Below are 27,783 nucleotides of genomic sequence, written 5' to 3' on the forward strand. Positions count from 1 at the left end.
GTAAAAATATTGTGGACCCTGCTTCCTCCAAAATCTCAAGTTTTAGTACCTTGTATAACTCTTACTAAACATGCCCTTTTGAATGGTGTGTTCTCTAATGCTCCGTTCTCTCTCTGTGTGTATGAGTGATGGAAAATGTTTTATGGTTTTATTTTTACCAAAAAAAATAGACATTTGACAGCTTCAATAGACTCTCGATGCTGCCAGCAACGTAATTACTTATTCCAAAACAAAGACCAGTGACATTTCTCCAAACCACGTATTTGAGAAAAAGAAACCTATCCAGATTTCCACTCATTTCAGACAGCAGAGATGTCAAAGGCATAGCTGTCAACTTTTCCCATTTTTTAAGGGAAATTCCCTTATTCCAAATAGGATTCCGCGCAAGAAAAGGGAAAAGTTGACAGCTATGGTCAAAGGGAAAGAAATGTAATCGTCAGCCACTCTCGCTGGGCCTGGCGGTGGGACAAAGAAACCCATCGGCAACCTGCTGCCGCCGCCGAGTCTGAACCAAACGGAACTGCAGCGCCTTCTTCTGCCCATCTCACCCCACCTGGGAAGGGAGTGAGACCCCACCTAAGTATTGTTGTTATAAGGAGTGCAGAACTTTGGTTCCCTTGCCCCTCCAGGGTCCAGCGGCGCATGAAGTCGAGAGAGAAACTCCCCCTGCTAAAAACACACAACGCATTGTATTGGGTGCCACTCTCTGGAGTCTGCCCCTTCATTCGACAGGATCCTTTGCCCTAGTTGGACAGAAGCCACGTTGGCTACCCTACACCTGAAGAGTCCCCGAGAGATGCGTGATAGTCATCACACTGCCCATTAGGAAAGTGCGCGCTTGTTTTTGGGTGAGATCGCAGAGGGAGTCGATCTCTCGAGTCGATTTACTTTTCTCACGGGTGGGGGCGGGGTGGGGGACGGATAACTTGGGGCCTCTGCTGCCGGGATAAAACAAGGAAACCTTTGCGCCTCGGTGGAGAAGGAGAGGCGGGCTGCGAGCGACGAGGCCCTTTTGTCCAGTCCTACAAGTCCCATGACGCTCGGCGAAGTTCTGCGGTTGCCACAGTAACGGAGACCTGAAAACAACTCCTTCCGCCCATGTAGCCCAAGGAACCAGGTAGCGTGGACAGAGGAGCGGCGGGGTGGAAGCTTCTGTCTGCGCGCGGGAGAAGGGAAGAAGCCTAAGCCCTGAGCTGCACAGGGAGTAAGAGTTGCTCTTGGTCCTGGCTCTGGGTAAGAGAGGTCCAAGAAGGTGAAGGCGGAGCACGTGGGGATCATAAAGGGACTGTAGGAGGCGCGCTCCTTCGGGGGGCAGCAGATCTTCCCTTATCCTTCCTCTTGAACTTGCCGGAATTGCTTCTGTCGTTAATCCCCCGCGACTCCTCCAGCCCCACCAACCAGGAGAGGGGGAAGCCGCCCGCAGTGAGATTGCAGCCCTATACCAGGGCTCACTGATCCCCTGGCGCAGTGATACTATCCCCCAACATTTCCTCTTTTAATTTTTGAAACTTTTCAGAAGTTTTTTTCTCTCCTCCCACCACTGTTGTCCCATGTCGTTTCTCAATACTTCCTCCCATCGCTTGCTTTGTCCTTGCCTTTCTCTGAATCTCTGAATTCAGCTTCATTTATATAAAAGCTGCATAGTAGAGGGCTCCGCAAGTTAAACATATTTTTAAACATGTAAGTGAAAGGTAGGTCATACAGTTAGGGGCCTTTGGTTCTTTGTGGGCTTCTGCAGTAGCAAAGGGTGACTTGCTGTTCCCCTTTCTCAGTTTAATTGCCAAGACTAATGCTGTGGCTGCATACATTTGTCTGGAGGCAGTTTGGGCTGACGCAAAATTTTCCCGTGCAAGTTTAAATCCTTTGCATTGCAGTATATAAAAATGTCAATACTGTTCCTTTTCTTTTAGCCATTTTAGTTCCTTGAGTGAACTCAGAACGCAAGGAATGTTCATGAGGAATTGCAGTTTGTGGATGACAGTGCTACGAATATAGTCTATAGTGCAAGCACATCACATCTTTGGAAAGTAAATTATATAATAAAGGTGACAGAAACTGTGAAGATTTATTGTGCAGAATTAGAGCAAACTACTTCCAAAGAACAAAGGATGAGGCCCTGAGTAAGCAGTGACAAAACAGCATAATTTCAAATTCTGACTTAAGCACCATGTTCTTTTTGTGGTTTTCAATATAATTGACAATCCTCTTGACTTTGATAGTGGATGTCTAACAATGGAATGATGGCTTCAGATGACTACATTCTCCATTTTGTAGTCCAAGAAGACAATAAATGTGAACAAGTTACAAAAAGTAGAAGTCCAAGTGATTCTCCTAGTAGGGTCTGCAAGAGCACCCAAAGCAAATGCAGCACTAAAGTTAGCCATTGTAGTAAGTGTTCCAGTCAGTGTGGAACTTTTCAGCTTGACTATTCCAACGACTTCAACCAGGATGTTTCAAGAAGGGCTAGCAGCAGTAGCAGCAGTTATTCAGAGCAGAACAGCTGCAGAAATTCTCAGGTCTACTATTATGAAGATTTTCACACATACTCTTCAGAAACCCCTTGCAGCAATGGCAGTGGATACAGCAGTATTTTAGAACAGCCAGAAACCAAAGAGGAGGAATTATCAATGAAAACAAAGGAAAATGATCACCAAGCCAAAGGTAAGAAGGTGGTGGACCACACTGATCACTGCTAATGTTAGCTTACTGTTGACATATTATGACAGAACTAATGAAGACCATGGCTTTGCTGGAGAACTGACAGTTGTGCTTCTCCATTTTTATTGCTGAAGTGCCCCTTGTTCAAATGCTATATTTTTTTGGAAACCACTTGTCTGTAGGAAGAAGCATTAAAAAGAGGGAGAGTAGGGCGCAGAGGAAAGGCAGGGCAAAACCAGATGGAAAGGAGAGTTGAAGTCAGCTAGTGCCTGCTTGTATGTTGTGTTTTGCTAGACGTTCCCATAGCTTTGTGGGCAGCCCTCCGGGGTCTGTATGACAGCTCTCCATCCCAGCACTAGTATTTGAGTTGGCAGTCTGTGGGTGAAGTTCTGAGGCAAAGTTAACCTTCAGCATTACCTTCAAGCTTTGTAGTTTTCATGTGTGCAAAAGAGACAGAAAAGAATTGAAAGCATTATGAATGAAAACAAATGATGGCAATGGCATAGTAAAATCTATAATCCACCACATTATTTTAGAACCACCTGTTATCTTGAAAAATGTGTGTGTAAAATTAAGAGATATGCCCTAAATATATTTTGCAACACTCCCTCTTCCAGCATCTGCTCCAAAGAACGTTAAATCCCAAATGAAACTAATTGAATTACTTGAGGGAAATTGCTATGGTTTCTTCTCCCTTGAAAGCAAAGCTCTGAACTGTTGGAAAGCAATAAATGAGCATAGTCCCAGTAACTTTATTGATTTCACACCTGCTTCTTTCGATCATGCAATGTTTTCAAGCAAAAGAGAGAAGCAGTATGTTTTTTATTTGCTATGAAGGCATACTAATTCATATCTAGCCCACCTTCCTTCCTTCCCCATCACCCTGCAATGTAATGATAATCATGCCCTTCTCCTTCTACCTTTGTCTAGGCAAACTTCCCCTGTATTCATCCATTCTATTTTCCACCCCAACATGTCACTGCCCTTGCTCATTCTTTCCCTACCACAATCACAGTGTGCTTTGCATGCTTCTCCCCAGACCCAGCATCAACACATGGCATCCTCAGGCACCTTTCAGAACAGGGTGCACCACTGAAACCTGGTCTGGGCCTCCTGTTGACTACTGGGGGTCTGGGACCTGCTATTTGAATTTGCCACAATGCCCCCAACATAGTGTGGCTCTGGGGCACCGTGGGAAATTAAAATGGCAACCCTAATTAGGGGTACGGAAGCCACCATTTTAATTTCCCACAGTGCTCTGGAGTGATGCTAAATTGTGGTGATGTATTGTGAAATATTAAAATTCCCCTACCCAGACCCACCCCTTGGGAATTCGACATCAATGGTGACTGCAACACTCTGATGAATGCCAGGTAATCATGTCAGGAGAACCTAGATACAAGCCATCAAACCTGGAGCCAACACTGACTTGCTGTTCTTGTACATATGGGTATATATAGGAATGTAGATTGCATAGACCTAAATAAAGCTTCATTTGTGGACATGCACATTGCTTTAACTTTTCTGAATCTGTGCTTTACTCTAAAGGAGCTGAATTCCATGCAGCTTACACTATCTACTGTCGAATGAGCATGATGCCCATTAATTAAGAAACGCTGTTTTGAAAATCTGTAGAACCTGTAACTCTTTGAAAGAAGGAGTTACACAAAAACAGTGTTTGAACATCATAGGGAGCTAAGGCATAGAACATGGGTAGGCAAACTAAGGTCTATGAACAGAACGTGTTGAAATGGTCTGCAGACTAGAAAAAAGAGAAAAATAACAATTTCCGAATAGAAGTAAAATATGTTTACAATTCCAAGTTAAAAAAAGCAAAAACCTAAAACTGAATTTTGTATTGGATCTTCACTAAGACAACTAAAAATTGAAAAGAAAAGGTTTAAAAATGAAATTAAAATAGAGGGGATACTTGTATGGATGTATTCCCTCAGAATTCAGAACCCAAATCTCTTTTTTTCTGAGTTTAGAGACCTTTACCTCCAACGAGGTTAACTTACTGATTAGTTCCTTGGAATGGAAAGTTTGTTTTGTTTTTCTTTTGCTTTCCAGGACTTCATATTCCTTAGTAAGGGCTCTAGACTGTAGTGTTTGGCGGGGCAGAGTGGGATGGAGCGGCTTCCCAGCGCCAGTTTCACTTCTGGGTACCAAAAGTGGGAGGTGGGAAGGTGGTTCAGTGCAGCAGCGCAGGTGGAGCCAGTCTGATGCTCCCTCGCCTCTCTGCCTCGCCTCTGCCCCTCTCAATAACCAGCAGCGTGGCTGCCGTTGGGAAGCCAGGTGAGCAGTGCAGCTCCCCCACACACACCGCCTGCCCCACTGCTACTCACTTTTTCGTTTTATCTGATTTAAGAATGTGGAGAAATGCTCTGTGTAGCCATTTGCGTTTTGCGTGCTTTTGAAAACATTTCTGTGACCTCTCACGTCGGAGTGTAACTGCCAACTTCGAGGCCTTGTTCAGTTACTGTGTTTTGCAAGCCTGTTTAGCAGTAGCTGCTTACTTAGAGACAGCTGCTGTTCTTTTTAATATAGCATTTCAAGATAGCTATTATTCCAGCAGGTATTTTAGACGAAGTATGCTTCTGTAGTTTTAATTGGTTTCCATTTTTTTTTTAACTTTCTGTATCTTTAGAAAACCACTTCAAGTTAAGTTGTGGTTAAGCGGTATATAATTTTTTTAAACAAATAAATATTTTTTATAAATAAATAAATAAAACAAGATGCCATCCAGGAATATATGGAGGCAGACCCTCCAGGACTGCTGCTGCTCCACAGATGCATAATTTGTCTTGGACTAGTATTCCCAGAGTTTTTCTCCTGTTGAACATTGATGTCAGCTGTATGAAATGGAGTCAGGTAAAAGCTTTCCAGTATTCTGTGGGGAATTTACAGGTATGCATTTTAATGCTGACATATTGCACATGCTAACAAATGCACAATACCCTTTCTTCAAATACCTGCTTGTAGAACACACTGCCCATTGAAGTTAGGCAGCTCCCTTATTGTACATGTTTCGTTGGAAGATAAAAACTTATTTCTGTTTACAGGCTGTCACAGAATGATGACTTACAGGCAATATCAGATGGCTTTTTTTGAGAACTGTTATATCTGTTTTTATTTTTTGTATTTTAATGGATTATTGTATTTTAGCTATGGTCTTTTGTAATGTTTAGAAGTTTATAACCATCCCAGATAAATACTTTTCTTTTAATGTGCATAATATGAATGGGTCCCCACAAGCCTCAGACTTGTGATCCTTCCTTCCCCACTTACTGCACAGCTGCACAGTAGAGTTCAGAATCTTTCATGTCTACTTTTGTGTCTGGAAACTGTAGTTAACCACAGTTCCTTGTGTTGCTAACATTAACTATGGTTAGTTTAAAACAAGCCAACCATGGTTTCTGCAGCTAGTTTGTTTGAATTAACCATAGTTAATGCTAATAATAATAATAATAATAATAATAATAATAATAATAATAATTTATTATTTATACCCCGCCCATCTGGCTGGGTTTCCCCAGCCACTCTGGGTGGCTTCCAACGAATATTAAAAACAATACAGCATCAGACATTAAAAACTTCCCTAAACAGGGCTGCCTTCAGTTGTCTTTTAAAAGTAAAATAGTTGTTTATTGCCTTGACATCTGCTGGAGGACATTCCACAGGGCAGGCGCCACTACCAAGAAGGCCCTCTGCCTGGTTCCCTGTAACTTCACTTCTCGCAGCGAGGGAACCACCAGAAGTCCCTCGAAGCTGGATGATGTGTCCGGGCTGGATGATGGGGGTGGAGACGCTCCTTCATATATACAGGACTGAGGTTTTTTAGGACTTTAAAGGTCAGCACCAACACTTTGAATTTTGCTCGGAAACTTACTGAGGGCCAATGAAGATCTTTCAGGACTGATGTTATATGGTCTCAGCAGCCACTCCGTCACCAGTCTAGCTGCCGCATTCTGGATTAATTACAGTTTCCGAGTCACCTTCAAAGGGAGCCCCACGTAGCAACATAACAAGTTTTGGTTAACTAAAAGCTGCTGAACTCCTCACAATCTATGGGAGGAGGAGGGTATGCGAGTCTGAGGCAACACTATGCCTCATTCAAAGTATGCTGATCCATCTTTAGTATGATGTTTGAACATGGCCTCACACATGCCTAATCTTTTAGTTATTTAAGGAGACAGCAAGTGTGATCACCCATATGGGTTGACACTTATTGTATCAGTTATACAATCTTTGGGGGAACTGCAGTGAATTTTATGATGCAATGAATATATAAGCTCAACATGTTTGAACAATAAAGTCTTTTGCACATTCTATCACTACCTTAGGATGCATTTAACTTCTATTAAGCAACTTATATAGAAATGACAGAAAACCTCTCAATGTTCTTGGACTCAAGCCCCATCAGCTGCAGTCATCATGGCCAATGGTCAGGGATGATGCAAGTTGTGATCCAGTAATATTTGGAGGATCACAGGTCCCCCATCTCTGTTATATGGATTTACATTCTCTTACTCTCTCTAGTCTTATACCATTTTAGCTTGTTTTGTTCTTAATGTAGGGGGTAAAACACTTCCTAAGAAGAAACAGCAGCAAAAGAGCTTTTTCAATACTAGCACTATAATCACTTCCCAGAAGAACAATGTAGCTTGCCGCTTATTGTCAGCCAGGCTTCACAAAGTTAAAGAGCTGAAAAATGAAGTGTCTGTTCTGAAGAAAAAACTGGAGGCATCTAACATGGAAAATCAGATCTTGAAGCGGCTTCAATATCGACATTTGAAAGCAATAAGTAAATACGAAAATGCAGAGACTAATCTGCCTGATCTTCTAGCAAAACAGTGTGGTGAAGTGAGGACTCTCAGGGTACTTCTTAGGAAATCTCAAGAGCAGGAGCGCAGTGCGTCCAAGAAACTGAGAGAAGTTGAGGCACAACTACTAAAGACAAAAGATACCTTACTGGCATTGCAGAAACTTTCAGAAGACAAGAATCTCGCAGAAAGAGGAGAACTTAGACGCAGGTTAAACACCCTCACACAAAGAATGGAAATTGGTGATAAGAGAATTCAGGTACTAATGTGCAGTATATTAATGTGCAATGTAACTAGAATTACAGCAAGAAATATCAGAGTGCTGCTAGATTTCTAATTAACAGTCCTGGCCAAGCTATTGTTCAGATGTGCAGGAGTTCCTGAGTGTGCTGAGGCTTTCCTATTTACCTTAGGGATGGGGACAGCTCTGTACACAGAACACCATAACGTACACAGGACACCTGCTCAGGCAGGAACTCCATGTGCATAACTACACACTTGGAGCTTAGGAACCAGAACAGCTTATTTCAAAGCTATTATTATCGTATTTACTCGAAAGCAATGTGCACCTTTTTTGGCCAAACTACATTGTGAAAATTAGGGTGTGCATTAGATTCACATAAATACAGTAGTATTAAACCTTAGTACTTTCAGATTTTGTTTCATTTTAAATTGCAGTCTAGAGTTGTAGTGTTTGTTTTTGGTTTAGAGCCTTGTGAATGGGAATCAATAGTTTTTTTACATGGGATTGGTCACTATTGCCCCAATTACAGACAAGGAATTGAGATTAACAGGATGGTTCTATACATGTCTTCTGGTATAGGATAGTAGCTTCACAAGGCCTGGGTATAGTTATTTAGAAATAAGGCCTATTGAAATTAATGCTCCATCTGAGTAAATGTGTTTAGACTTGGATTAATAGTGATTTGCCTAAAGCCGCTAACGCAGCCCTACCCTGCATCTTTGAGATGGGAAAAGAAACAGAGCAGGACCCATCAAATCATCCCACACCTTAGAGTAGTCCATCATTTTAATACTAAAAGCAACTGCACAGCTCCGTATCTGCCAACCTGAAGTTTCAGGTATATGGGTCAGTCCACACTTTATGTTTGAGCCCTCCCTATTTTCTGCTTTGGAGTATGGAAGAAGAAACGCACTAAAGGAGTAGGAATGGCTAAAGAAGCTGATAGAACTGACTTAGCCTCACCATGTATTTTTCACTGACCCACTGTATTTATGTGGCTCTAATGCACCATCAAATCTAATGTGCACCTCAATTTTCAGAACCTCCAAACCAAAAGGGTACTTGCTGGTGCCATCAAATCTAATGTGTGCCCTAATTTTTGCAGCATAATTTGGCCAAAAAGGTGTGCATTACATTCGAGTAAATACAGTATTTTCACTACTAACTAACTGCTATGGGAATGGAAGTTTCTCCTTCTAGATTTCAAAAGAGAGGGAGGGAGAGAATACATGATACAATATTTCTGATTATGGATACAGTTTCCTACCACACTTGTTTACCATAAGCATACTTGTTCTCATTATTTAAAAAATCAAATTATTTTTAAAAGTAGTATAAACCACTGATATCATTAATAAGAATGGGGATTTTCATCTTTCCAAAGAAGTTTATTAAAATTTGCAATGTCTGTTGTAGTACTTCGGTCCTGTTACATTTAATATTGTATAATTCTCAGTAGGCAGGAGATAAAGTACATGGTCATGCGTTTGTAATATCTTTAGGTCTTAGAAAAGCAGCTGCTGTTGAATAATACCTCCTTTAGTCATCAGTTAGCAGTTGAGAAGAAAAAGACTCTTGAAGCTCAGTTGATTACCACGAATTTGCAAATGGAAATCAAGTCGCTTAACCAAAAAATCAAGGTATTTAAGCCTCAAGTTTATTTTATTATAAGAGAATTAGCAATTTATAGAGAGCATTTGCACATCTTACAATGTCTAATAGAGGCGAGGGGAGATGCTGCTTTAAAAACATGTATTCTAGTGCAAAAATAAAAGTATTCCTAAGTGTGGCTATTAAACACTGAATGAGAGAACAGATTGGTTATCTGGTTTCTTGTGTTTCAAGTTTCAGACATTATAAGCTGTGAACGATAAAATATAGTCAGATTTTGTTTGTTTATAATTAGATTCATGGCCGCTTTTGGGTCACATGTCCTCAAAAAGTAGCTTAAAATACTATAATCATTATAAAAGGCAATACAATTAACAAGAAAATCAGTTCACAAATTGAAACTAAGATAGCAGCTAGACAAGATAAGACATTGGCAGGGATTTTAAAATCCTTGTCAAATTGGTGAGTTTTAACCATCTGCCTGAAACTTTCTTTGGAGCAGGTTTGTCAAATCTCCCTTGGGAGGGTGTTCCACTGAATGGATGCGACTACATAAAGCTGCAGTGGTCCATTTGTAAAAAAAAAGCTATAGCACATTTACAAGTAAATAGTTAATACAGTTGCACAAATGTCAGATATGAAGCAAAGATTGAACTAAATACTCACCAGCTTTGATTTTTGCTTTAGAAGTTACCCTTTTAGTAACTTGCAGTTCAACTTGTAGTGCCAAGAATTAGTGCTTTCAATACCACATTGTCATTGTCAGGAACAGCTGTGGTGCCATGGAGTCCCATAGCAAACGTAAAACAGGAATAGGGAACCTATCTGGTCCTCAGGAGTCTCCCCGGGTCACACATGCTCCCCACTCACCAGGTAGCTCTGCTTTGTACCCTTCCTGTGTTTTTGCCTGGCTGGAATGTGCCCTGCGAGTGTGAAGAAAGCCTCCTGCACAAATGTTAAATTCCTATTTGTTGTTCTACCCACTTTTGCCTCTGATCCCGCCCACCATTGGTATGTGGCCCCCAGAAGGTTGTCCAAAAGAGAATATGGCCTTCGGATGAAAGAGATTCCCCCCACCCAATCTAAAAGGACATGCCGGATAGAATTCTCAGGGGCAATCTCAGCCAAACAAGCTCCATCCTTCTTTCGAGTAACAAGCGAAAGACTATTTGGCCTGTTGAAATTATGACTAAGCAAAGATGCTTTTTACAGAGAATAAAATAAGATGGTGCTTTATGGAAGATGTATAGTGAATTCAGCTAATTAGGCCACATAGATAATTGAGGTCCATATAATAAATTGTATTGCATTTTTTTAGCTTACTGCTGTGTTTTTATAGGAAAAAGAACGAGAACTTGGTGTGAGAAATATTTATGCAAATCGGATGCTTAAAGGTCAACAGGACAAAGGTGGTTCAGAGTCTCCCCCCAAAGGTAGCATAATGTTTTTCTGCTCATTTTTAATGCGGAATGTCGCTTTCATGTGCCAAAACTGTATTAGAAAACTCTGCAGTATTTATTATTATTTTTAATGACTGCAATGTCTCCCTCCCTCTGACCAGCCTAAAAGAGATCCACTGATGCCTCTGGCTCAGCACTTTGCTGTACTGCTCACTAAAAGAGTGGGTGGTATCACTGGTGAAATCAAACAGAAAGCCCCAAAGGGTGGTGTTCCGGTGAGTGGAAGGGGCTGAGCTGCGCTGGGATCCACCAGATTCTGAGTCAGCTCCACTGCCAGCACATGATGGCACTGGGCCAATCTAGACCCACTCACTATGCCAGTCCCTGGCTGGTATAGTGTACAGGAGGTTTTTCTCTCCCCTGCTTCCCACTTTCTACCCTGGCTGGTGTGAGCAGTAGCACCTATGCTGCACAAAGACTGCTGTTGTCCAGCCAGGGTTAGGGATTGCTCTGCCATCAGCAACTTACTGAACTGAGGTTTCAGCAACAAATTCTAAATATCAGCAACAGTTTTGTATTTTTAAAAATCTCAACATTATTTTACAGTTTTTTCATAACTTTATGGCTTTGAGAATGATTGGGCTGGGGGTTAATCAGAAGTAAATTGGCTAGATTACTGTGCAAGATTTAAAACTTTGTATCATTGTCATTCCATAAGAAAAGCCAATCCACTCTAGGTACACATTTAGGTACATAGCTCCCCCTAGTCCTCAGTCTGCAATTTCTACTGTCCTGATTAAGTGTCTTGGGTAAGCCTGCATTTGATATCACACCAGCAAAATAAGAGTGCCCATAATATCATTTCAATTTTTGTTCAGCTGCAGGTATTAATAGTACATATTTGCAAGATATGTCACTGCATTTTCCTGTGCTCTGTAATTTTTGTAGGGCTGATGAAATACCCAAATGCAGCATCAAATGTTTAATTATAACACAACAAGCTATATCCAACAGCTTGGTTTACAGTTAGAAATATGGAGATGGTACAGTAAAGCAGCCTGCATATTGACTGCAGCCCTCATGGAACTGTCCCCTCACATTGGGTAGCCCCTCCTGTTGACCAGTTAAAGCTCCATGAATACTACTGCACAATATGTATCTAGGGGTGTGTAGGTGTATATATGTTTATCTATAGCTGTGTGTGTATGTGTGTATACACTTGCGAGCACACGTTTCTGTTTGTTTATAGTTGCAATCCTATACATACTTACCTGAGAGTAACACTCATTGAACTGAGTAGACATGTCTATCATTGTAAAGAAAGACAGCAATCTCCTGCACATTTTGGGGGGAGTAAGTCCAGTTATGCCCACTTATGCATTGCTCCACCACAAGAGTATATGCACCAAACACAAAAGAGAAAAAAGGTGCACATTTGTATGTGCTAATTTATATTCATAGGTGCAAATTTAAAAACCAATATAGTAATAATAATAATAATAATAATAATAATAATAATAATAATAATTTATTTATACCCCGCCCATCTGGCTGGGTTTCCCCAGCCACTCTGGGCTGCTTCCAACAAAATATTAAAATACAGTAGTCTGTCAAACATTAAAAGCTTCCCTAAACAGGGCTGCCTTCAGATGTCTTCTAAAAACTATTATATGTAAACTATTATAGTATGTAAACTATTATAGCTTACATTTTACAGAAGGCAAACCAAATGATTTACCATTCAAATCACTTCGAATAAACTCTTATGCTAATGGGCATCCCCACTCCTGATCACCCACACCATTTCTTCAATTAATTCAACTCATCAATTGCCACATAATTAGCCTTTGTTAGTTCAACTAAATAAAAAATAAATTGGTGTGATTCCCTGTGAGATAAAATGGCAAGTGGGTGGTCTTTTCATTCTTCCTTTTTGTACTTAATTAAGCCAAAGGCCACTGTTCCACCATATGAACTTAAATCCCAACCGTGGGGGAACAATGTCATTTCTGTTTCCTTTCAATGGACATCAGAAAAAGAAATGGCTATCTCTATGTAGCAGAAGCTATTTCCCAGCCAGGGAAATGGCATTTGAGGTTTCAGTTTGTGGGGCAGCAGCAAGGTGGCAGAACAGCTCAGCTGCTGGCCTGCTTTTTGCTTAATTAAGTAAAGAAAAAAAATGGGGCCAGATAGCGAAGACCACCCACTGGCGAATTCATCTCATCTTGTATGTCCAGTACTGGACAAAGGCAGAGGACCTTGAAGTACCAACCTCTCTGAGGACATCTGAGATGAAACTAGCTTTGCTTGTGTGTGCAGCTCAAAGGTGGGTTTCTCAGTAAGCCACGAAACAAAAAGTAACACCTTACTCTAGCTTTTTCAAACAACTTGGACTGCTTAACGTATGCCACACCAAATGAGTCCTTAAAAAGTGGGAAGGAGGGACTCCAGCTTTATGGAAGAGGAACTACTTTGCATGTAGAATCTCCAACATCCCTAAGTAGTACTGAGAATGCACGGTCTAAAATCCTGAAGAGTCACTGCCAGTTGGTGGAGAGTCCAAGCAATTGCAATTCCTGTAGCAGCATTGCAATGACCCAAACATCCAGTCCAAGTTGGTAGGCTAGGGGCAGCATTTCACACTGTAGCTTCCAGGCAGTCATATCTATAACATGTTATAGTACCTGATCCTGGATGCTACCAGAACACAGATTACCATGGCCAGGCTCTCTACTGAGTAGAGTTCACAGTTGGCACATCAACCTCAGCTGATGAAAGGTGCTTCATTCCATAGAGGCTGTGTAGGCATCCACTGACCCAACTTTTAAGGGAAATGTAATCCATCAAGAAAAGGCTGAATGCCATCTCCCTGAATTGATGAAGCATCTGCCCATAGAACTTTTGTCTCAGGATTGAATTTCAGTTTATTGTCCCATATTTAGCCCACCACCAATTTCAGACATAAGCATTTCATATTCATTTTTCAGGAGTGCAGAGGGGATACGTCTCATTATTTACTTCCTCTTGTCTTTTCATAGCTGTCAATGTCTCCAAGTCGGTACAAGTAGATGTGAATCTAGAAGCAACAGCTCTTCAAAAGCACGAGGCAGAGAAAAGTTCAGTTGTTTTTTTAAAAGAGGTATGGCAGATCTGAATTAATCCTTTTACAACTCTAAACCACTCTTGTTCATGCTGTATTGTGCCTTATAGCTTCATTTCTTCCTGCAAATTGCAGATTCCTTAACATACATTCAGTTTCCTGAATCATATTACAGCGACATTGTGAAAATAACATTGTCCTCATTGAAATAGGTTTACTTCATCATTGAGGTGACTCCAGCTTGCATGAAACATTGAGCCAAATGCTGGCTAGCGCAAACAAGCAAATATGCTGGTTCCTAAAGTAAGGACCATAGTGGCAGCTGCACTCTTCCTAAGCCCTGTGTGGCTGTCATGACCTGTGGCTAAGCCATGGTTTGTCTTTGTCTTGTGATGGAACCTTGGTTCATGGTTTGTCTTGCTCCAAATAAGCCATGAGCTATAGGCTTCTTATTGGCTTGCCACTCATAGTTTTTCAGGGCTAATGCATTACTTGAGTTAGTGTTATGTGCAAAGCATGTGAACTGCCCTGAGACCCGTGGGTATAGGGTGGTATATAAATTTATTGAATAATAAAATAATAATAGGAAGAGGGACTCACTTTTCAGTAAACACGCCGAGGATTGTTGTGTTAGCTTGGGTAAACAAGTCCAACTATTATAATTAAGGGCTAGATAAGACATAAGATATTCACAAGGAACCTAATGTTGTATTATTTGCTCTTGGCACAGCTGTATGAACACCCAGTGAAAAAATCTGTGCAAGTGCCTCCACCATATATTAGAGTATGACTGCACCATCCTCTGCTTTGAAGAGGATATTGAGATAGTAATTACATTTTAGCAACAGGATAGTGAAGGGAAAAGGGGCTGTGAACTTAAATTGCCTTGCAGTTTCTCTTCACCACTCCTATGCTTGGTAAGGACATGAAAGAGAAACTGTGGACTTCTCATTGCATATCATAGTTTTTGTCCAGTTCCTAGATAAGAGCAGGAAATGACAGACATGTTTGCACTGCACACTTTTCATGGGTTGCACCACTATGTTGGGAGATTCAGGACAGGGGGAAAGTACTTCTTCACATAGTGCATAGCAGTGATGGACAACAGCTAAGATGACTTTAAAAGGGTTTTAGGCAGATTCATGGAGGACAAGGCCATCAATGGCCTAGTCTTGATGGCTGTTTCCTCCAGCATCGAAGGCCTATATCCCTGGGTACCAGTCGCTGAGGATCTTGAGCAGGGGAGTGCTATTGTGATCATGTTCTACTTGTGAGCCATTGCCATCTGTGTAAGCAGAATGCTGACATAAACCTTTGGTCTGATCCAGGTGGCATCTTAAGTTCATACAACAGGACTTGTGAGGAAAGCAAAAAACCCTCCTTGCCACTTTGTTTCTTTGATTTATGGTCAGAGAATCACAGGGGACAAGTCCTTGTTTTATTTAATAGACATTTTTCTACTCTGACTGAGCCTCTTGGGCTTGCTGATTGGAAGGTTGGCAGTTCGAATCCCCGCGACGGGGTAAGCTCCCATTGCTGTCTCAGCTCCTGCCAACCTAGCAGTTTGAAAGCATGCCAATGCGAGTAAATAGGTACCGCTGTAGCAGGAAGGAAAACGATGTTTCCATGCGTTCTGGCACTCATTACGGTCCTCCATGCTCCAGTAGTGGTTTACTTATGCTGGCCACATGACCCAGAAAGCTGTCTGTGGACAAACGCCGGCTCCCTCGGCCTGAAAGCGAGATGAGCGCTGCAACCCCATAGTCGCCTTTGACTGGACTTAACTGTCCAGGGGTCCTTTACCTTTATCTTCCTGTGTTGTGGACTTTAGTGTGTTGGGACTCATGTGATCCCATTCATTTTAGACCATCTCCAAACAAAGTATGAGGCTGAAGCCAGCGTACCCTTAAGCCTATGTTAATTTGCTGGGAGTTCAGATAGATTCTGTCTACTTTATGGAGGCAAATTAGGTCACGGATTAAGAACTGAAATCTATCCATCACTTGCTGCTATTCAAAGACATTCGAAAGCTACAAAGTGCAAATCAAACTGACATATATGTGTTTTTCTTTCTATTATTTCTTTAGGAGTTGACAACCAAAGATATTAATTGCAAAGACAAACTATGTGATGTGGATAAAGAGATGGAATCAAAAACAGAAGTTCCTCAAAATCAAAAATTAACAATGCAACAGATTTCGAATATAGCATGCACAGGTATCTTAACAGTATTTCGAATCTGAGGTGTCTACAGATTTAGCAAATCTTTCAGCAGCAGTAGAGAGTCTTTTTTCAGCCCAAAGGGTAGATTATCTTAGTGTAATACTCTTGAGCCAGGCTGGATGGGGCCAGACCCAAAAGTCACTCATTTAACATATAAACACAATCATACACACTGCCCCTTCTGCCCTCTGCTCAACCTACCTCTTCTCAGCCGACACATGGAATTCAGCTAAGCAGTGGGTGGGGAGTTCCCAGAAGCTGATTTGCTAAGGGTGCTGATTCTGTGTTTAAGGTCATTTGTAGCTACTAAATCTATAGATGTGCCTGCAGTGTTTTAATTTCTGTCTGAATATAAAAATTATGATATAAAAATGTTATTGACTGACTTCTAAGAATTTTTACTGTTGAAATAATAATATTCTTTTGTAGAGTTATTAGGGGAAGAGATATGTCCAAATACAGAAAAACTTTTCAGATGTGAAAACCTAGAAAGACAGAAAAACAGGAGGGAAAGACAAAGGCTCAACTTGTTGAAAGAAGAATTTGAGAAATTAAGGACAGACCAAGCATTGGAGTCCACACATGACATCCAACAAAAAATGAATAACCAGGAAGAAGTTGCAACTGAAAAACAAGAAAATGAGCCAAAACAAGTGAGCTGTGATAAAATGGAAACAGTAACACAAAGATACAAAACACCTTCCACATTAAAGAAACAGTATGTATTTTCAGAAGCTGTTGAAAATTTGCATCAGGGATACCCTTCAACAGGTCCACTGTCCAACACAAGCACCACCTGCAGTAGTAGACAAGTGAATAGACACCAGGGTGAAATACCTGAGTTTAAGGCAGAAAATTCAAGCAGTGTCTATGAACCGTCATTTGGTAAGGTTACCAAAACAAGGCAAAAGGACACCATGTCGACGCTTGGCAAAGAACACATTCCTGCAGTATCAACAGAAAAGAAAACCACTCTTATGGAAGAACTCTTTGGTCCAAGCTGCATCTTAAAGGACAGTCACTCAAAACTTAATTTAAAAGAGGCAGTTGAGGAAAAAAAAACTTTGATGAGTGAAAAGTCTTATGAGATTTCACAAGTCAATGATGGTTTGCAGTGTGGCGATTCCAAACAAGCCCATATAAAGGTTTTCCATACATTTGCCTTCCTGGAAAACTTTAAATAATTACTGCCATAATTTAACAATATTTTCAGCTTAAAACACACACAGTATATGAAAATAATTCATTAACTGCTGCAGACTGGGTCCCCCCCCCCCCCCGAGAAAGTTTCATTTACCATAAGTAGTAGACATTTTATATTCCATTGCAGGAAAACATGCATGCAAGTTATCAGTTTATATTTAACAATGAAATCATCATATTGCAGTGCATTTTTAAAAATTGAAATGAAGCACAATGACAGGTCTATTACTAGAGCTCTAAATAAGAATACATTGGAAAGAATTGCATTGAATAGGCATTGGTGGTAAAGCTTATTGGGGAAAAAGACAGTTAATGCGTATTTACAATAGAAAAATGAGGCACTGCATAATTTTTCTCACTTATTCCATTCCACAAAGCCTCTTAAATGAATGCAGTGATTCAAATTATCTACATGGTCCCAGTTAGGAAAGTGAATACTTAGATGTGGCCTTCAAATGGGGTGCTTTTGACCCAGCCATGTTGATTTGTGTAATCTGATATAGACATAATGGGTGCAAGTTATGGGGCTGTTGCCAGAAAGAAGAATGACAGTAAGGCCTATTTTATTAACTCTCAAATTTGGCCATCTTCAGACTACACAGACTAATTCATCTGTCTATACAAATTTCTCACTGCAGGAAGATACGTTGGTTACAGTAATTTCTATGGTTATAATTGGATATCCATATTGTTTTTTACTATTGTAACTGAACCCCAAATATGGAAAACAGGTAACATTCGAAACAGCCATTAAAAGCTCTTCCTCTAATCAAACATTCTTGGTAATTTAAATATTAAATATTGTGCTACCCACAACTTTGTTCTCTTTTATTTTCCTTCTTAGAACACAAAATATTGAACATAATTAATACAAAGAGGTGTCAATATATGCAACAGGACCCAGTATGATTAAACACACACAACTGCAACAATGTATCATTTCATCTGTTCCTAACAAATAGGAGATTGATCTTACTGCCATGATGTACCTAGAGCACTTAGGATCAGGGAAGCTGCACACCAGCACCACTTCAGTGGTACAGTATTCTGTTAAAGCAGCAGACATGGGCTCAATACAAGTGGGAGAGGAACATGTGCTGCAGACAGAGCCAGCAGATCACCTGGGCAGTAGAGGGAGCCATAGCATTGTGTTAAGAACTATATTATTCCCTACATGGGAATCTAAAATTCTTTCAGTCATCAAATGGGTACAGATTTAGCACAAACCTATCCAGCAAGTTTATTTGTGTCAATGGTTGTTTGGAAATTTTATCTAACATGTAAGTTCTCACATCTCCTATTTCTTACACACAAGTGGCTAGAATAAAATATGCATCATGCTGAATTCTCTAAGCAAAAACACAGCATGTGGCCAAGAGGGGGAGAAAGAGCCACTGTTGCATAAGGCAAAGACCCTTCCAGTAATATTTTGATACTAATCAAAATCTTCTTTAAAAAGAATCAGAGAAGGAAGGAATTGATATCAGGCAGATACAGTCAAAAACAGAATACGGGCTAGATTAGCTGGAAAGTTCCTGGCCATAAAAAATGTTGGACCTGTGTGCTTCCCCTCTCCTCATACCATGCCTTTAGGGGACCTGTGATTTCATAATAACTTACTAACCGGAATCTGAAACCATAAACTGATCCTCATTTTAGATCTTAGCCTGATGTAATGGGGAACTGTAGTTCCCATGATTGAAATGCTGAAGCTTCAATCCTGTAGTTCCCAGGATTGAATTGCTAAGTTGGTAGAATGTGGACTTGACACTTGTTCCTAGCTTAGTGAACTATAGTATATTATGTCTGTACTGTGGTAGTGAACAGTCAATCATAACATATTTGACAACACTGAAATTACAATAGAGAAACAAATGTGGACAAAATTAAAGGAACCACATTATTTTAAAAAGCTATTTTCCTTTCACTTTTAAAATGTCTACATGGCTTTAAAACCATTACATGCGCATAGGCTGCAATCCTAACCTCACTTACCTAGAATTAAGACCCACTGAATTCAATGGGACTTACTCTGAGTAGCCATGGTTAGGATTGATCAACTGTCAATCTAAATAGAACTTATGCCCAGCACTGCAGGTTACAAACTGAAAAGAAACTTTACACAATACAATACAATATATTAAAATATTAACAGAATGTTGTATTAAGATTTATTGATGCTTTATTACTCAATCCCAAACCCTGCCTGCTTTTCATAGGCATGTACATTCCAGATGGTACAATGTATGAATGCTGTATTTCACAAGAAACTGAGAAGTCTGCTGAAACTAGGAATCCTTCTCAGCTGAAAGGGTGAAGCATAATGGCCACAACTTTGTTACAAACCACCAACCAACAAGTAATGCCAACACCACCTAAAAATAAGAAATACATGCTGTAAGACACTAGTATTCTCAGTAACTAAAACATACATATTTAAACATGTAGGGACAAGAAATCAGATTCAGTAACAACACCAGTAGTTGCAGAAAACACTTGCATAAGGATATATCTATGAGATAACTACTGATTCAGAAGAATTATATAAAGCCCAGTACCACTAGTATGTGTAATCTGGAATCTCTATGCAAATGAAAGGTGTGTGACTATGGGCATAATCCACTAAGTTCTTCCTTCTCCAATGTAAATTATGGAGTTACACAACAAACAGTGCTCTCACTGCATCTCTTATTCATTTTAACATAGTGAGCCAAGCATTATTAGCTTCTGCAAGTATTCAGGAATCTGAGAAGGCAGAGGTGTGGCAATGCATTCAAAATCAACTCATGTATAATATTAAGATAGGAAAGATATATGAAATTCCTGGAAAAGCTTGAGAAGCATTAAAATAATATAGGCTTACCTGCCACTCCTGTTGGAAAAGCTACTAAACGTTCTAGTGGAGCTAGCCATTTGCTTGGAAGCACAGTAACTGGTTCAGAGTAATACTTCCAGATTAGTGAGATCATTAAGGCAGCCTGGAATTAAAACAATCGTTACATGATTATGCATGAAAACCTCAAAATAAAAGAGTTCTTGTTTACTTCTAGCTGCGCAGTCAGCATTTCTGATGCCTAGCAAGTGCTAGATGCCCATGTTATCCTTAAAAATAACCCACTGTTTGAAAAATCAATACAACTACAGTCGGTACCTTGGTTCTGGAACACCTTGTGACTCGAACATTTTGGCTTCCTAACACCGCAAACCTAGAAGTGAGTGTTCTGGTTTGTGAACGTTTTTTGGAAGCTGGATGTCCGACGTGGCTTCCGCAGCTTCTGACTGAGTGCAGGCAGCTCCTGCAGCCAATCAGAAGCTGCGCCTTGGTTTTCGAACATTTTTGGAAGTTGAATGGACTTCTGGAACAGATTTCGTTCTAGAACCAAGGTACAACTGTACTGTGACCTCAAAGTCAGTGCCACACAAAGTGAGAACCCTGGCCCTCGCCCCATATGAGGAACACAGCCTCTTCTTGATTAGTCATCAGTTCTTGGCTTGCACTGTAACAGCTGGGAAGTCTGCATTTTCTATGCTGGACTATTCAGAGTGCATGGCACTGGACACAGCTTCATGTGATTGGTTGCCAGATGAAAAGGCAGAGCAAATGGCCTAATTTTCACTCAGATGGTAAATCTGTGCTTGGACTATACATCTCTGGCGTATATGAGCGTATCACATAACTGAATGCACCTTCATATAAAACAATACACACACGAGAGAGTGTGTGTGCATGCATATCACATAACTGAATGCTTCTTCATGCGAAACAATACCTGATTTGATATGTGCAGGGAATTTGTTTCTGAATATAAACATTGGATATTATGGCACATGGCTAAGGAATATTAATCAATTTTTAGTATTTATTAAATTTGTATACCACCTGTCATCTGAAGATCCCAGGGCAGTCCACAACAGAAAAGTACAAAATGCAAATACAAAATCAAACAAAAACAGACCAATAACCCCCCTCCTATAAACACATTTTAAAAGTCATGCAAAGTTAATCAGCTGAACCCTTGGTTGAAACGTTTTTGACTGGCGCCTAAAGATATGTAATAAAGTCACCTAGGGAGAGCATTCCACAAAGGGAGAGCCACTGCAAAAAAAGGCCCATTCACATGGTTAGCTTTGAAAGGCTTCCATATATAAACCAATTTTACTTACCTGCAAAATGTAGAATACAATATTTATTACCCACTTTATTTTGGCTAGTTGAGCTGTTCGTGTTTTCACTGTTAAAAGAAACAAGTATGATTTGCATTATTTACATTAATAGGAGACATGATTTTACTTTCAACTGATAAAAATAACTTTTGTTTCCACTTTAAGGATGCTTGCTTCTTTAAAATTCAAATTCTAGAGGCTATGGGTGTATAATTAGAAACGAAAAATAAAACCTAGTCTCCGGCACCTGTTTCCTTGCTTTTTTTCAAAAACATTTTGTAGTTCACAAAACACGGATATAGAAATATTAATAACACAACACTATCACTGCCTTGAAACTGACGTATCAGCAGATCCCTAAGCTTGCTGTATTTACGGTAATATGTCGTTGTTGTTTAGTCATTTAGTTGTGTCCAACTCTTTGTGACCCTATATGGACCAGAGCACGCCAGACACTCCTGTCTTCCACTGCCTCCCGCAGTTTGGTCAAACTCATGTTGGTAGCTTTGAGAACACTGTCCAACCATCTCATCCTCTCTCGTCCCCTTCTCCTTGTGCCCTCAATCTTCCCCAACATCAGGGTCTTTTCCAGGGAGTCTTCTCTTCTCATGAGGTGGCCAAAGTATTGGAGCCTCCGCTTCAGGATCTGTCCTTCCAGTGAGCACTCAGGGCTGATTTCCTTCAGAATGGATTGGTTTGATCTTCTTGCAGTCCATGGGACTCTCAAAGAGTCTCCTCCAGCACCATAATTCAAAAGCACCAATTCTTTGGCGATCAGCCTTCTTTACGATTCAGCTTTCACTTCCATACATCACTACTGGGAAAACCATAGCTTTAACTATACGGACCTTTGTCGGCAAGGTGATGTCTCTGCTTTTTAAGATGCTGTCTAGGTTTGTCATCACTTTTCTCCCAAGAAGCAGGCGACTTTTAATTTTGTGACTGCTGTCACCATCTGCAGTGATTATGGAGCCCAATAAAGTACCATATTTTTCGCTCTATAGGACGCACTTTTTCCCCTCCAAAAATTAAGGGGAAATGTGTGTGCGTCCTATAGAGTGAATGCAGGCTGCGCAGCTAAGCCCAAAGCCAGAACAGGGAGATGGAGTGCTGTGGAGCGCTCTGTCTCGCTGTTCTAGCTTGGGGATGGCTGTGCAAAGCCTCCGCAGGGCAGCAAGGTGCCTGCACCCCGCTGTCCTGCGGAGGCTCCAAGGGCTGTCCCCGAAGCCTGAAGCCTTTGGAGCGCAGCGGGAACTTGCGCTGCGCTCCAAAGGCATCAGGGATCTTTGAGGCTGGCGGTGGGGGAAAGCAGTGCTTCCCCCCAATGCCAGCCCCAAAGAGCAGGTCAAAAGGAACCTGAAGCCTCCGGAGCCCAGAGGGAACTCCCGCTGTGCTCCAGAGGCTTCGGGTTGCCTTCACTGAAGCCTGGAGAGCGAGAGGGGTCAGTGCGCACCAACCCCTCTCGCTCTCCAGGCTTCCAAGGTAGCCGCTTGAAGCCTCCAGAGCACAGCGGGAACTCCCCTTGAACGCACCTTGTTTTAGAGGGGGAGAACAAGAAAAAAAATTATTTTCCTGTTCTCCCCCTCCTATGGTCCGGTGCGTCCTACAGAGCGAAAAATATGGTAAAATTTCTCACCTCCTCCATTTATTCCCCTTCTATCTGCCAGGAGGTGATAGAACCAGTGGCTATGATCTTAGGGGGTTTTTTTATGTGGAGCTTCAGACCATCTTTTGCGCTCTCCTCTTTCACCCTCATTAAGAGGTTCTTTAATTCCTCCTCACTTTCTGCCATCAAAGTTGTGTCATCTGCATATCTGAGGTTGTTGATATTTCTTCCAGCAATCTTAATTCCGGTTTGGGATTCATCCAGTCCAGCCTTTCGCATGATTAATTCTGCATATAAGTTAAATAAGCAGGGAAACAATATACAGCCTTGTCGTACTCCTATCCCAATTTTGAATCAATCAGTTGTTCCATATCCAGTTCTAACTGTAGCTTCTTGTCCCACATAGAGATTTCTCAGGAGACAGATGAGGTGATCAGGCACTCCCATTTATTTAAGAACTTGCCATAGTTTGCTGTGGTCGACACAGTTTGTGATGACCAGCTTTTTATCTTGACAGAATTCTGTTAGCCTTTGCCCTGCTTCATTTTGAACTCCAAGGCCAAACTTGCCAGTTGTTCCTTTTATCTGACTCCCTATTCTTGCCATCTCATTTTTGACCACTAGCTTGCCTTTGTACATGGATCTTACATTCCAGGTTCCCATGCAATATTTTTCTTTACAGCATTGGACTTCCTTTCACTTCCAGGCACATCCACAACTGAGCGACCTTTTGGCTTTGGCCCAGCCACTTCATCAGCTCTGAATCTACTTGTACTTGTCCTCCACTCTTCCTCAGTAGCATGTTGGACGCCTTCCAACCTGAGGGGCTCATTTTATATGCCTGTTGTTTTTGTCCATGAAGTTTTCTTGGCAGGGATACTGGAGTGGCTTACTGGTTCCTGCTCTAGGTGGATCACGTTTAGTCAAAACTCTCCACTATGACCTGTCCGTCTTGGGTGGCCCTGCACAACACGGCTCATAGCTTCTCTGAGTTATTCAAGCCCCTTTGCCATGACAAGGCAGTGATCCATGAAGGAGGTATTTAATATAGTCATGTTTTATATTATGCATGTTTTTTAAAAAACATGTTTTTAAAAATACTGAGAACAGTACAAACAATCTAAAAAAATTAAACAGAAGTGAAAGTTAGGCTAATGATGCAAATATAAGTAGCAAGTATTTACCATGAGTCTTAAGTTTATCAGTCATTTTGTTAATCTTCCTTTCCAGTCGGGCATATCTAGCAAATTCATCCATCATACTAATGGTAGAAAGTTCTTGCTTCATGTTCTGAATTTCAGATCTCATTTGTGATTCCTGCTCAGCATCCTTTTGTAGCAATCTGGATATCTGACAAAGAGAAAGATGTCCAAACACCAGTTGATCCATCACTTTCCTCTTTTTTAAAAAAGAAAATGAATTTATTTGTTCTAAAACATACCGTATTTTTCGTCCCATAGGATGCTCCGTCCCATAGGACGCACCTAGTTTTTTTGGGGGGAAATAAAGGGAAAAAATTTTTTCCTTTATTTCCCCCCAAAAAAGCAGGTTGGAGAAACCGAACCAGGTCGAGGAACAGCGGGATGGCGGCGCTGCACCTCCCTGCTGTCCCCTGAGCTTGTGGGGCTGGCCGATGTCTGCCCAGCGCGAGGGGCGCTCTGATTCAGGGCGCCCCGCCCGCTGGGCGGCAGGCTATCCGCAGCGTGGGGAGCCCTGCGGGGAACTCCTGCAGGGCTCCCCACGCTGCGGATGTCTGTCTGGCGCGTGAGGCGCTCTGCTTCAGGGCGCCCCGCGCGCCGGGCGGCAGGCTGCTATCCGCAGCGTGGGGAGCCCTGCGGGGAACTTCTGCAGGGCTCCCCACGCTGTGGATGTGTTCCCGAAGCGCCGGACGCCCTGAAAGCAGAGCGCCCGACGCTCCGGGAAGCAGGCTGCTATCCGCAGCCTAGACATCCCTGCGGGACCTCCCGCAAGGCTGCCTAGGCTGCGGATGTGTTCCCGAAGCACCGGGCGCTCTGCTTTCAGGGCGCCCGACACTCCGGGAAGCAGGCTGCTATCTGCAGCCTAGACAGTCCTGCGGGAACTCCTGCAGGGCTGCCTAGGCTGCGGATGTCTTCCTGAAGCTTGGAGAGTGAGAGGGGTCGGTGCAGCGAAAGCCTGCATTCGCCCCATAGGACGCACCCAGATTTCCCCTTCATTTTTGGAGGGGAAAAAGTGCGACCTATAGGGCGAAAAATACGGTAGTTACTGCTTACTTCTCTCTAAGCAGTCTTTTAGTCCCTCTCCTAAATAGCTTGATCCAAGTACACTTTGAAGCGTGCCCCAAGTTATTTAAGTTCAATGTTTTGTAAGCAGAGGCATCCTAGGCTGCCTTGCACCCTTGACTAGGAGTTACATCGGCACCCCATTCCCCCCACCCTGCCCTCATGGAACAGAAACTCAAAAAGGTTTTCTTTCATGCTCCGCCAGTGAACGCTTCTAATAGTGTGCGGGCAGATAGACTCCTAGCCACTGTAAGGCAGAAAGGAGAGGTGTGATTTTTGTGCCCTTCCTGCAGGGTTTGTGCCCTTGATGGGGGCCAACCTAACCAACTACTAGGTATGTCCCTATTTGTAAGTTTATCGGAATTTTAAATGAAAAGCAATGAATAATTTCCTAGAAAGAACTTTGCTAGCAGTCTACCCCCTTCCCAACTCTTCAATGTATCATGCTTGGACCAGAATGTCCAAACGCACAAAATCCCTGCCAAGGGATGGGTGCATCGATTTCTAGTCTGCCACTTTTGATTGTTTCTGTTCCATAATTCTGTTCCATTTTTTACATTGATCCTCTTTTAAAATAAGTGTTTTAATACTATGTTAAATTATGGGTATTTTCTCTCAAAGCATGCATACATTTAAACTGCTGAGAATTGTGTTGCAATTTGGCAGGGGCAGTGTGTCCTGTTTCACTACTTGAGGCCAAATGGGAAGTACCGCCCTGCTGCTACCATACCTGCTGCTGCCAGATATTGCCTGCTGTGCTGCTGCCAGGCGCCAATTTCAGGCAAGATTGCACCAATTCTGGGTGAGATTAACCCCAAATGGATGGAATCTTGCCCAAAATTGGTGGTGCTTCTCCACCAATGGCGGAAAAAGCAGGGCACGGGGGAGTTTGGGGGGTTGGGTTCGGCTGCTTGAGGCAGTGGCTTCACCCTGCCTAATGGCTGTGCTGGCTCTACAATTTGGAGAAAAGCAAAATTCACCAAATAGCTAGGAAGGTGGCAAGCTATTTCCATTTGAAAGACATGCCTGCTGCATACTTTTTCGGCTGACTCCAAATCTGAACCTCACAGCCAAAGAATGTTCTGTTGTTGTTATATTTATTTATATCCCACCTTTTCCCCAGACTAGGAATCAAACAAGGCAGCTTGAAATACAGCTTCCATCCAGGCCGTTTTATTCCATATACTCTCTGCCCTGAATGCCTCCAAGTGCAATCAATGTAAATGGCTCCGACAAGATGATCATCTGACCTCTTATTTTTTAAATAAAACAACAGAACAGCCACATCCATCACCTGGATAGCCTGCCTGCTAATCCAGAGTGACCTCGCTGCTTCCGTACTTGCGAGAACGAAAATGACTTAGGGTGGCATTGACGTTTCCTCAAAATAACCTATAGAAATAAATTGGCCTAACTTAAGACATGTTCATTAATTTCAATGGGTCTACTCAGAGTAAAGCTCAGTGTGCACTAGGCCCACAGGGAGACTCCCGAGGAAAAATGGGCGATAAAGATCGGGCCGTCCCTAGCGATGTCGGCGGCTGGGCTGGGAGACGCTCCGCTCGACCCGCCCCGGCCGACCATTCGGCCCTCCCCTGAACTCGGGCCCCAGCTGGAAGGCGGCTGCCCTCCCCACCCAGGCAGAGCGAGGGAGGCGGATCGGGGCGCCGTCGCTATGGGAACCCGGCGGGCTGACGTCACTTACAATGGAGGAGCAAGAGGGCAGGAGGATTTTGAGGAGGTTACACAAGAACACGGAGCTCAACACGAGGAACCAGGCGCCGTCACCCGTCACGTCTCCCGTCTCCACTAGAACCTCCTCGTCCATGTCTCAGGCCGGACTGGACGGGGGGGAGGGCAGAGGGAAGGGGAAGGAGTAGAGACACGCGAGGAAGACGGAGAAAAGCGGCTGCCAGTCTCCCGCCTCCGCCAGAGAAGAATAACGGGGTGGGGGAGGGGGAGAAGGAACACTACAGAAAAGGCTCGGGCTCGCGGCCGCTTCTCAAACTGCGCAAGCGCACATCCTCCCTCTTCACCCCCCCCCCCCGCCCCGTGGTTTGTGCCTTGCTGGATTTTTTTTTTTTCGTAATAACAACCGCGGTCGCTGAGCTCACGCGCTCCTGTTATGTGTGCGCACGCGCGCACATGTCACAGTTACTGTCACCCTCTTGCCGAAACAGCCTATCAAACCCGCCCAGGTGGAGGGGAGCAGCCCGCCTCCGCCTCTTCGACTTAGGAACGCATTGAAGTCGACGGGCCTCTCCTTATGGGTGGGACGGACTGTTGTGATTTAAAAAGAGGGCGCGCGAAGTGAGCTCGTCCAATAGGGACGCGCGCGCCTCGGAGCGGGGAGGGGGGCGGTGCCGAGGAGAGCGAGCGTGCGTGCGCGCGCGTCTCCCCCCTCCCTTCCCATCCGGCTGGATCCTGTTGCGGTGCCGCTGGCGCTGCTGGGATGGTCGCGGGAGGAGAAGGGGGGTCAGACGGGCGGGC

The 27,783-nt window shown here is 42.6% G+C and overlaps 3 protein-coding genes across 11 annotated transcripts in view; 1 reads left to right on the forward strand and 2 right to left on the reverse strand.

The window, feature by feature from the left end:
- Window positions 1–27,783, reverse strand: part of B3GALT5 (beta-1,3-galactosyltransferase 5) — a 132,287-nt gene that overhangs the window by 55,468 nt on the left and 49,036 nt on the right. The window lies entirely within an intron of this gene.
- LCA5L (lebercilin LCA5 like) lies at window positions 968–18,078 on the forward strand. 9 transcript variants are annotated; one of them, XM_083608756.1, is made up of 8 exons: window positions 968–1,233; window positions 1,911–2,661; window positions 7,214–7,740; window positions 9,228–9,365; window positions 10,676–10,769; window positions 13,775–13,875; window positions 15,924–16,053; window positions 16,489–18,078. In XM_083608756.1, exons 2-8 carry the CDS (start codon window positions 2,223–2,225, stop codon window positions 17,241–17,243), a joined length of 2,184 nt encoding a protein of 727 aa, XP_083464882.1. In that variant the 5' UTR covers window positions 968–1,233; window positions 1,911–2,222; the 3' UTR covers window positions 17,244–18,078. The 9 variants fall into 9 exon arrangements, with proteins under 9 accessions (XP_083464882.1, XP_083464885.1, XP_083464886.1 ...); XM_083608759.1 differs by having other exon boundaries at window positions 16,498–18,078; XM_083608760.1 differs by having other exon boundaries at window positions 7,235–7,740.
- GET1 (guided entry of tail-anchored proteins factor 1) lies at window positions 16,767–27,402 on the reverse strand. Its single transcript, XM_083608818.1, has 5 exons — window positions 26,999–27,402; window positions 24,217–24,382; window positions 21,427–21,494; window positions 20,126–20,240; window positions 16,767–19,637 (listed from the first exon to the last, which is right to left on the reverse strand). The coding sequence occupies exons 1-5, from the start codon at window positions 27,119–27,121 to the stop codon at window positions 19,564–19,566; spliced, it is 546 nt and encodes a 181-aa protein (XP_083464944.1). The 5' UTR covers window positions 27,122–27,402; the 3' UTR covers window positions 16,767–19,563.

Source organism: Podarcis filfolensis, assembly GCF_964270895.1.
Source record: "Podarcis filfolensis genome assembly, chromosome: 4".
Taxonomy (NCBI): Eukaryota; Metazoa; Chordata; class Lepidosauria; order Squamata; family Lacertidae; genus Podarcis; species Podarcis filfolensis.